The sequence below is a fragment of the Diabrotica undecimpunctata genome, chromosome 1, assembly GCF_040954645.1.
Source record: "Diabrotica undecimpunctata isolate CICGRU chromosome 1, icDiaUnde3, whole genome shotgun sequence".
Classification (NCBI taxonomy): domain Eukaryota; kingdom Metazoa; phylum Arthropoda; class Insecta; order Coleoptera; family Chrysomelidae; genus Diabrotica; species Diabrotica undecimpunctata.
In genome coordinates, this window is record NC_092803.1 from 1,522,501 (window position 1) to 1,534,284 (window position 11,784).

The 11,784-nt window shown below is 33.3% G+C and overlaps 1 protein-coding gene across 4 annotated transcripts in view; it reads left to right on the plus strand.

The window, feature by feature from the left end:
- Positions 1–8,072, plus strand: part of LOC140443240 (uncharacterized) — a 102,001-nt gene extending 93,929 nt beyond the window's left edge. For 3 of the 4 annotated variants that reach the window (XM_072534388.1, XM_072534382.1, XM_072534395.1), the window contains one exon: positions 2,721–4,424. In XM_072534388.1, coding sequence (XP_072390489.1) covers positions 2,721–4,216 — 1,496 coding nt within the window. In that variant the 3' untranslated portion in view covers positions 4,217–4,424. Of the gene's footprint in view, positions 1–2,720; positions 4,425–6,786 lie in introns of those variants that run through there. The other variant, XM_072534402.1, reaches the window with a different exon arrangement.
- Positions 8,073–11,784: the final 3,712 nt, after the last annotated feature.

Here is an 11,784-nt window from a genome sequence, read left to right on the forward strand (position 1 = left end):
CTTTTTTATGTTTGAAACTTTGATCTTGGCCTTCGTTGTTTTTTCTAGATACGTTGTTGGATCTGTGGCAATTTTTTCGTATGCTGTGTCGTTTAGAAGATCTGTTAATTTTTTGTCGTAGTCATCTATATTCATTACTACCGTGGCGTTACCTTTGTCCGCTGGAAGGACGATTATTTCTTTGTTTTTCTGCAAATCTCGCAACGCCTCTTTTTCCTCACGTGTTAAATTTCTTTTCGGTGGTTTGGCTGTCCGTAATATCTGCGATACGTCTTGGCGTATGATCTCAGCTGTTTCCGGAGGTATATTGGCAATGGAACTTTCTACTTCGCTGATAATGTTTTCAACAGGGATTCGTGCGGGTGCTACGGCGAAATTAAATCCTTTTGACAGAACACTCGTTGTGGCCTCATTTAATTCGAGATTCGAAAAATTGTAAACCAATTTGTGTGTTTCCGTCGGTGGTGTTTCCTTTTTTCTCGGTCTTTGTTCGGCTGTTAGACTATTGAACTTTTTCAGTTGTTTTATTTTTGTTAAGTCGGCGTTTGTCTCTGCTCGGAAGTTGGATAGTGTTTCCAGTGTATTCCATAGTATTGGATGTAAACTATTACTTAGAACTAGGTGTAGCTCTAGTAATTCTGAATTGACTTTGTCGATATCCCGCCTCGTGTCATGGATAGCTTCCCTAATAAGTGCAAAACTGGCCCTTCTTAAGATGTTTTTAGTTTTATGAGTCTTTTTATGAAACGTAAGCTTCATGCTTTTAGGAATTATGTCCTCGTCGCGGCAGCGTTCTAAAAAAGTGAGATTACACAAAAGTGTGCTTCGTTTGGATCGTAGTTTTTCGTATCGTCTGATGTCTGGTAGAAATTCCTTCCCGTAAAGGTTAATTATGTTTGTTTTGAGGTTTCCGCGGGAGCTATATGTGCTGTCACTATTTTTCCGGGTTTGACTCCGCGTTGTAAAATGCTGGTTTTCTTGAAAACCATTGTTTTGGCGACGTTTCGGCAAGGTCTCACTTGCCATTCTCAAGCCTGGTGGAACTACTTCTCGTCGTTACTCGATTAGTACTGGTCGACTGGGCATTTCGGCGCTCGTTTAAGTACTGGTTTAAGTTCATTATCTGGACACATGGGGAAGAAAAACTAAATACATTCCTAAATCACATTAATACCATCCACCCCAAAATTCAGTTTACTATGGAACTAGAGAAAGACCAACAGCTACCGTTTTTGGATGTTTTAATAATAAAGAAAACAGATGGAACTTTAGGATACACGGTATACAGAAAACCAACACACACCGACAGATATCTACACGCTGACTCACACCACCATCATAACAAGAGAAAATAAGATCCAAAAACGTGTTTAATCCGGTCGTGGCTATAAATAAATACCTTTTCAAACAGCCCCTCAATAAACTTAACTGCAGCCCGCAATAAACTTCTTTACAATGAATAAATACAACTGTTTCACATCTTTAGAAAATATAATATGATAGAATGATACTGGACCATTTAAAGCAGTTAAAAATAACAGAGTTCTTAAAATTGTAGAAGCAATAGTTTATGTTATCCTTGAAAATACGATTTATACATTATGTAGTTGGAAAAAAATATAAGTAAAAATATATATATATATATATATATATATATATATATATATATATATATATATATAATGAACCATAAGTATTTGCTGACAACGTAAGGAAGTAAACGTTAAATAGTGGGTTTGCAGCAATAAAAATGAAATGTGTACTCTTTTAAATTTTTATTCCAAGCTTTCGGACATTGGTTATGTCCTTCATCAGGGAGCTACAAATGTGATTAAGAAATTGTTGGTGTTGGTATAATTAATTAAAAATTGTTTCTACTTACAAACTTAACGAGGTTGTATCAACAAAGATCTATTGTAATATTGATAAAATTTATCATGGTCTCTCATCTATTTGAATATATAAAAACTATTTTTATGTTTAAAATTTTAAAAAAATTATTACTGTAACTATATATATATGTATATATATATATATATATATATATATATATATATATATATATATATATATATATATATATATATATATATTTTTACTTATATTTTTTTCCAACTACATAATGTATAAATCGTATTTTCAAGGATAACATAAACTATTGCTTCTACAATTTTAAGAACTCTGTTATTTTTAACTGCTTTAAATGGTCCAGTATCATTCTATCATATTATATTTTCTAAAGATGTGAAACAGTTGTATTTATTCATTGTAAAGAAGTTTATTGCGGGCTGCAGTTAAGTTTATTGAGGGGCTGTTTGAAAGGGTATTTATTTATAGCCACGACCGGACTAAAAAGGTAAAAAAAACGTTTTTGGATCTTATTATCTCTCGTTACAACCAAATTTGCCTCTCTATAGACGGTTATAGTTCAATAGAAATTTCACGGGACATCTAATGTATCTCGTTATAAGCGAAACCTCGTAATAACCGTGTTCGTTATAGAGGGAGTATACTGTATATATATATATGTGTGTGTGTGTGTGTGTGTTAAAGATTAAATCTTTTAGCAAAAGCTGATATCTCTTTGTTGAAATTGGTTTTTATGAATATCAATTTATATAAATAGTACTTTAATTAATAGACACTAAATTTTTAAATTTTACGTTATTTCATTATATTTTCTCTTAAATAAAAAATATTTATTCTACTTTTTATTTTAGACTTTTTCGAAGAGGAGAACAAGCTGGATATTACAAAAAAAATGCATGGTCGTTCATGCAATACAGAACAAATCTTAGACCGACGTATCCAAGGAAAAACAATAAACTGTGAAACTTTGAATGAACATCGGAGAGTTCACGCTGGAGAAAACCCTTACAAGTGCGAAATTTGTATTAAGCAGTTTAGTGATGCGAGTAATTTAAGAAGGCATTTGAGATTGCACACTGGGGAAAAACCTTACAAGTGTGAAATTTGTTTAAAACAGTTTATTCAGAAAAGTTCTTTGACTGAACATACGAGAATTCACACTGGGGAAAAACCTTACAAGTGTGAAATTTGTTTAAAACAGTTTACTCAGAAAAGTCATTTAAAACTCCATTTTCGAATTCACATTGGAGAGAATCCTTTTCAGTGCGAAATTTGTTTTAAGCGGTTTTCTCGGAAAGGTAGTTTGGAGGGACATTTGAGAATTCACACTGGGGAAAAACCTTACAAGTGTGAAATTTGTTTAAAACAGTTTACTCAGAAAAGTCATTTAAAACTCCATTTTCGAATTCACATTGGAGAGAATCCTTTTCAGTGCGAAATTTGTTTTAAGCGGTTTTCTCGGAAAGGTAGTTTGGAGAGACATTTGAGAATTCACACTGAAGAAAAACCTTACAAGTGTGAAATTTGTTTAAAACAGTTTACTCAGAAAAGTCATTTAAAAATCCATTTTCGAATTCACATTGGAGAGAATCCTTTTCAGTGCGAAATTTGTTTTAAGCGGTTTAGTGATGCGAGTAATTTAAGAAGGCATTTGAGATTGCACACTGGGGAAAAACCTTACAAGTGTGAAATTTGTTTAAAACAGTTTGCTCAGCAAAGTTATTTAAAACTCCATTTTCGAATTCACATTGGAGAGAATCCTTTTCAGTGCGAAATTTGTTTTAAGCGGTTTTCTCGGAAAGGTAGTTTGGAGGGACATTTGAGAATTCACACTGAAGAAAAACCTTACAAGTGTGAAATTTGTTTGAAGCAGTTTAGGGATTCGAGTACTTTAAGAAAGCATTTGAGGTTGCACACTGGGGAAAAACCAGTCAAATGTGAAATTTGTTTAAAACAGTTTGCTCAGCAAAGTTATTTAAAAATCCATTTACGAATTCACAATGAAGAGAATCCTTATCAGTGCGAAATTTGTTTTAAGCAGTTTAGTGATGCGAGTAGTTTAAGAAGGCATTTGAGATTGCACACTGGGGAAAAACCTTACAAGTGTGAAATTTGTTTAAAACAGTTTACTCAGAAAAGTTCTTTGACTGAACATACGAGAATTCACACTGGGCAAAACCCTTACAAGTGCGAAATTTGTGTTAAGCAGTTTAGTGGTGGGAGTAATTTAAGAAGGCATTTGAGAGTGCACACTGGGGAAAAACCTTACAAGTGTGAAATTTGTTTTAAACTGTTTTCTCGGAATCATGATTTGAAAACACATTTGAGAAGAATTCATACTGGATAAAAACCTTGGAAGTGTAGTCATGCAAATCATTTCTTGGATAAGTACCTGGAATTGATTGTTTTTTTTTTAAGAATTATATTTGCTCTTAATGAAAGAGTCTCGTACAGTGTTTCGCTCAATTCATATATCGTAAATAAAAAAGTGGTGCGAAAAATAGTTATAACTCACATAATTGTATTGGAAAACAATAAATCAATTTAACAATAAACTTATTTCAATTTATTGCTCAAAACTTACATACCTGTGAAATGCTCTAAAACGTTTGTACTGGCCTATCGAAGTGTGACTAACTTTACAAGAATCTTGACTCAAATAAGTTTCAATGGACCCAATCAAAGATATCTACTTACTTAATTATTGTTTATCTTTGCGGGTGTAAGGAATTTGAGGTTTTGGTGTAGAAGCCTCTCCAAATGCTTCGGTTCTTGACCACCGACTCCACTTCTCTCTGTTTCCTCCCCTCTTCAACGTATTTCATCTGGCTATTCCACGACCATGTTGGTCTGCTGTTCTTCGCTTTTTGTTTACTACTGCTTGCCACACTTGTTTCGCTTTTCTATTATCTTTCATACGGACCATATGATCGAACCACGCAAAGTATTTATTCGAAATTGTCTAAGACCGATACGACATTATACATTGTTCCTGTATAAAATCGTTTTTCAATCTATCGCTTCTCGTCACTCCTAAAACCACGCTTAGGTACCGCATTTCACATGCTTGTATCTTACTTTTGTCCCTATCACTTAAAGTCTAAGTTTTTTAGCCATACCTATAGTAGTAGCACGGGCACGTATACACTGTTAAATACTTTTATTTTGGTGCTGATACTGAAATATTTCCCATATGTTACTGAAAAGCTTATTAAATTGTACAAACAGAACAATATCCCGGTTAAGATTGCTATCAATAATTCAAAGACTGTCAGGAACTTGTTTTCTAAAATTAAAACACCTCTTTCCTTTTTGGAACAAGTGAATGTAGTCTATCACATACCCTGTTCTGAATGTGATGCATGTTATATTGGTCAAACTGGCCGTTCCCTTAAAGGACGCCTTACTTCACATCGTAGTGACATTAAACTTTCTAAACATACTTGTGCCCTTGCAGAACATGCAATCAACACCAAACATACTGTGAATTTTGATGGTGTTAGAATTCTCTGTAGAGAACGTAACCTTAATAAGAGACAGTTTATGGAGATGTGTCATATTTTGAAACAACCTAACGCATTAAATAAGAGAACTGATATCAGCAACTTAAGCCAAATTTACCATGCACTAATACTACAAAATTGATTCTTTCGTATTCTACTTTTAAATTATTGGTTTCTTCTTCAACTTCTTTTATTATATCATAACATTTATGTTGGCATCTAAAAAACTTTTCCTTCAATCTCACCATCTGATTGTCAGTTCTGACATTCGAACTTTCAAATACTTTATTTTGCATGATATGATCATGACAGTCAAGATCCCTAGCCTTGCCGTTGTTAATATAACATTCCAAAATTGACAATTAAATTTTTTTGATAGATTTTAGAATCCATCAATGTTTTTAAAAGTTAAATTATAAAACTAATTAATATAAAATTACTTAAATTGGGAATCTTCCGGCATTCTGTGTTTTTGCTGTTTTATTTAGTAAATTAATTTTTGATGTGTCTTCACCATACTAATATCTTAATGCTACAGATCTTTTAAAGGTAAGATCGTTTACTTATTGTTTTTTATATTAGATGTATCGCTAATACCATTCTTTTAGATGAACTGACGATGCCCATTGAACAGTGGGCGAAACGTATTCAATAAAAAGATAAAGTAGCACAACTCTTTTCTTTTTTAATCTCCAAATTGACCGAAAATATCCCTTTCACTTACGAGTGCACATTTTTTATATTAAATTAAACGGTCATATTCCTTAAAGATATATATACATATATATATATATATATATATATATATATATATATATATATATATATATATATATATATATATATATATATATATATATATATATATATACATATATTAATGTGATATTAAAACTCGGAGGTGCGCCAAGCAATTAATTAGCTAATTAATTAAACTTATTTACATGATGCAATTATGATTTTATCACACTATTTAATTCTCTTATCTCAGGGTTATATTCGCGCTTTAATATATATGCTTTACATATGATAGGTAAGGTCTAAGGAATACCGGAATAATAAAAACATATATATGATACAAAATTATATATTGAAAGGTTCTGTGACTACCACACCCAAAAAGAAAAAAGTATTTACATATATATATATATATATATATATATATATATATATATATATATATATATATATATATATATATATATATATATATATATGTGTGTGTGTGTGTGTGTGTATGTGTAAAAGATTAAATCTTTTAGCAAAAGCTGATATCGCTTTGTTGAAATTTGTTTTTATACATATCAATTTATATAAATAGTACTTTATAAATAGACACTAAATTTTTAAATTTTACGTTATTTCATTAAATTTTCTCTTAAATAAAAAATATTTATTCTACTTTTTATTTTAGACTTTTTCGAAGAGGAGAACAAGCTGGATATTACAAAAAAAATACATGGTCGTTCATGCAATACAGAACAAATCTTAGACCGACGTATCCAAGAAAAAACCATAAACTGTGAAACTGTGAATGAACATAGGAGAGTTCACGCTGGAGAAAAACCTTACAAGTGCGAAGTTTGTTTTAAGCAATGTAGTGATGCTGGAACTTTAAAAAAGCCTTTAAGGATACACACTGGAGAAAGACCTGACACCAAGTGTGAAATTTGTTTTAAAAAGTTTTCTCGGAAGGGTAACTTAAAGACTCATTTAAAAATTCACACTAAAGAAAAACCAGAAAAATGTAATATTTGTTTAAAACAATTTTCTCTGGCATGTAATTTGAAGAGACATTTGAGACTGCACACTGGAGAAAAACCTTACAAGTGTGAAATTTGTTTTAAGCAGTTTAGCGATTCGAGTACTTTAAGAAAGCATTTGAGGTTGCACACTGGGGAAAAACCTTACAAGTGTGAAATTTGTTTAAAACAGTTTGCTCAGCAAAATTATTTAAAAATCCATTTACGAATTCACAATGAAGAGAATCCTTATCAGTGCGAAATTTGTATTAAGCAGTTTAGTGATGCCAGTAATTTAAGAAAGCATTTGAGATTGCACACTGGGGAAAAACCTTACAAGTGTGAAATTTGTTTAAAACAGTTTGCTCAGCAAAGTCATTTAAAAATCCATTTTCGAATTCACATTGGAGAGAATCCTTTTCAGTGCGAAATTTGTTTTAAGCGGTTTTCTCAGAAAGGTAGTTTGGAGAGACATTTGAGAAGTCACACTGGAGAAAAACCTTACAAGTGTGAAATTTGTTTGAAGCCGTTTACTTCTAAAAGTTCTTTGAATAAACATACGAGAATTCATACAGGCAAAACCCTTACAAGTGCGAAATTTGTATTAAGCAGTTTAGTGATGGGAGTAATTTAAGAAGGCATTTGAGAGTGCACACTGGGGAAAAACCTTACAAGTGTGAAATTTGTTTTAAACTGTTTTCTCGGAATCGTGATTTGAAAACACATTTGAGAATAATTCATACTGGATAAAAACCTTGGAAGTATAGTCATGCAAATCATTTCTTGGATAAGTACCTGGAATTGATTGTTTTTTTTTAAGAATTATATTTGCTCCTAATGAAAGAGTCTCGTACAGTGTTTCGCTCAATTCAGATATCGTAGATAAAAAAGTGGTGCGAAAAATAGTTATAACTCACATAATTGTATTGGAAAACAATAAATCAATTTAAACAATAAACTTATTTCAATTTATTGCTCAAAACTTACATGCCTGTGAAATACACTAAAATGTTTGTATTGGCCTATCGAAGTGTGACTAACTTTACAAGAATCTTGACTCAATTTTTAGTGATAATACTGCGTATCAGTGGTAAGTCTACTCTAAATAAGTTTCAATGGACCCAATCAAAGATAGGGGAAAGGCACCAAATTTGAGACACTTTTTTTGAAAAACAAATATAATACAGAATATTCAAAAGTTTTTAAAACATTTATTTCAACTTCATTCACTATTCAAACTTAAATTTAATGTTTCTAGAACACAACAAAAAAAAATAAACCGAATAAAACATATATTTTTGCAAAAAAATACATTTAATTTTTTTGCGACATTTAACATTAAAAATAAAAGGTGCCCTAATTTGGGATAGCCAGGTATCTAAACTTGAGACAGGTACCTTAATTTGAGATACTATTCAAAAAAGCCCTTTCCTTCGCAGAAAAGGCAAATAAATGTGCTGAACTTTATTTCTCCACAATCTTCATGTGCCCACCTGCCACATTGGTAACACTTTGCCCATTGTTCGCCATATCTATCGTCGGAAAATTTGCCGGTGCAAAATAAACATTCCGCGTCGTCTTTTCCACTTTCGTTGGACGATGAATCAGCTAATGGAAAGTCTTCACTGCTGTCTGAGCTTGAACTTGAAGAAATTTTCCATTTCCTTCTTGATGTTATGCCTTTTGATGTAGAAGGTTGACCTACGTCTTCATCTGCTATTTCTTCTTCGGGCGTTGCTGTTTTTTTTTTGATCTAAACCTTTTGTTGAAATGTTTTTTTCTGGAGCAAATACACAATCCAAGTTTAGCTGGTGTACTAGTTTTTTTGCTTTTTTCTTCTGCAAACTTTGCTCTAATTCTCCTTTGTAGGGTGTTAGAGTAATTACTGAAGCCTTTCCTGATCTGGCATGTGGTTTTTTAGTGGTATCTCTCTCATATAGGGATTGGACAGATGTCTTTCGGAGAAACAAGTTGTTGATGAGATAGTGGTGGACTAGGAGTTCTATGTTTTCGCATTCGATGATTTGGTTGTTCATGGTTTGGTTCTATTATTTGTTCGTCCCTTTCGTTTTGTGTTTCTAAGTGCTCTTGAATTCCAAATTCAAAGTCCCTAAAAATATGGCGACAAATAGGGACCAGTCCAGTTTTTCGAAAACCATTGCAAGATATTTCCATCGTCGCAGCTTTGTTATACGCTCTACAAAAAATACTGGCAACGGCATAAGACCACATAACACTTAACTGATTTTCTCTAAGCCAGTTTTCTATTTCTTGTACGTATTAAGTTTTCAGCGGTGCCATAAAAGCAACATCCAACGGTTGCATTTTATGTGTAGAATGTGGTGGGAGGCAAATAATCGTCACATGATTTTGTTTGGCCAAATCTATTAGAGCAACGTTTCTCGTATGAGAATAGTGACCATCAAGGACGAGAAGAACAGGGTCTGCAGCTGAAGGTTTAGTGAATTTTATGAAGTGTTGAAGCCATCTAGTGAAAATATCAGCCTGTACCCAACCTGACACATGGCATTCTGCGACTGCTCCGGTGGGAGCTCCTAGCATCAACTCTGTTTTCATATTTTTTCCATGGAAGATTAATAATGGTGGTACGAAAACTCCTGCAGCATTCAGTGGTATGGGGGTTAAACCCCCCCCCCCCATGGCCCTATTCCGATACTGCTACTTACACATTTTAAGGACTCAAAATGGAGGTAAGCTCATAAAAAAAATTTTGGTGACCAACCAAAACCCCCCCCAGGGACAAATTCTCGGTGCGCTACTGGCAGCATTCATACATGTAATAGCAGTAATCAGCTTGCCCCTTTCTGCTGAAGTAAGGGACGAAACCTGCTTCTTCCCTTTCATGAAAATTACTTTGCTATGTTTATGCTGAACAATTGTAAGGCCCGTTTCGTCTACATTGAATATACGTTGTGCAGGGTTAGTAAGCTTAAGATATTCTGGTTCATACAGGTTAAAGAACTTGGATACATTTTCAGTAGTAAAAGAGTTTACTCGAGCACATGACATTCCCTGAGGAGTACGCATTGAAAGCGTCGGATGCCTTTTCAGAAAGAGCCTCAACCATTTCTTTCTGGCTGATTTTTTGACTCCGCTAAATGGATGTGGTATTGAGTTTCGTATTGCAAGTTGAAATCCCAGTCGTTTTATATCACGCGCTCTTAGCCCGAAATAACGTTGCTTAATAGTTAGGGCATACTCAACACACTCATTTTCTAATTCCAAGGAAAGAATAGGTCGGCGGCCAATTGATATCCCGACGAGTTCTTCTGGAGTCTTGTCTGATTTTACATATCATTTTAAGGTACCTTTTGGTACTCCAAAAACTTTTGAAGCCTTCAAATAGCCCATCTCTCTATTTCTTACTGTATTTACATTCCGTATCATATCATTTGCGTTCCATTTTTTATTTTTTGGCGGCATCTACAAACAAAAAAACACATAAAAATAAAAATTTTACACGGGGTCCTAATTTGAGACACTCTCAAATTTGGAACCTACAGGTATCTCAAATTAGGATTTTTCCGTTAAAAATAAAACGCATTTTTGTTGGTTATGTGTGCCACACAATTACCGTTTAATTTGCATAAAATGTATTAACGAATATTAAAGTAACAAAAAAAATAATTGGAGTAAATGTAATCATCTTACCTTGATGTATTGTAAGTTTTTATAAATTCCGAAAAAAATTTGTGTAATGTGTAAATCAAATTAACGTCGAGAAGGTCACTTCTAAGCGTCAACTAAAAGCAGATCTACCACTACTGCACAGAATGATCAGTTTTCAATATTTTCACTAGATGTCACCCTATCGTACACAAATATACGACGGTGTCTCAAATTAGGCGCCTGTCTCGAATTCGGTGCCTTTCCTCTACTTACTTAATTATTGTTTATCTTTGCGGGTGTAAGGAATTTGAGGTTTTGGTGTAGAAGCCTCTCCAAATGCTTCGGTTCTTGACCACCGACTCCGCTTCTCTCTGTTTCCTCGCCTCTTCAACGTATTTCATCTGGCTATTCCACGACCATGTTGGTCTGCTGTTCTTCGCTTTTTGTTTACTACTGCTTGCCACACTTGTTTCGCTTTTCTATTATCTTTCATACGGACCATATGATCGAACCACGCAAAGTATTTATTCGAAATTGTCTAAGACCGATACGACATTATACATTGTTCCTGTATAAAATCGTTTTTCAATCTATCGCTTCTCGTCACTCCTAAAACCACGCTTAGGTACCGCATTTCACATGCTTGTATCTTACTTTTGTCCCTATCACTTAAAGTCTAAGTTTTTGAGCCATACCTATAGTAGTAGCACGGGCACGTATACACTGTTAAATACTTTTATTTTGGTGCTGATACTGATCTCCTTTCTTCGAATAAACGCCTTCTTTAATGCGTAGTAAACTTTAGTCACATTCGTTATTCTGTTGTTGATTTCTGGTTCCATTTTCCCTGCGCATTTATAATCGAGTTTTTGATTTTTTTCACAAATATTTGAAATTTTTATCTTACTTAATCTTTCCTTAATTTATTTTGTATTACTTTCTCCAGACTTCTTGGAAACTAAAATAATCTCAGTTTTGTTTAGGGTGATTTGGAAATTGTAGGAAGGTGTATTGGAAAAATCAATACCATTTGGAAAATT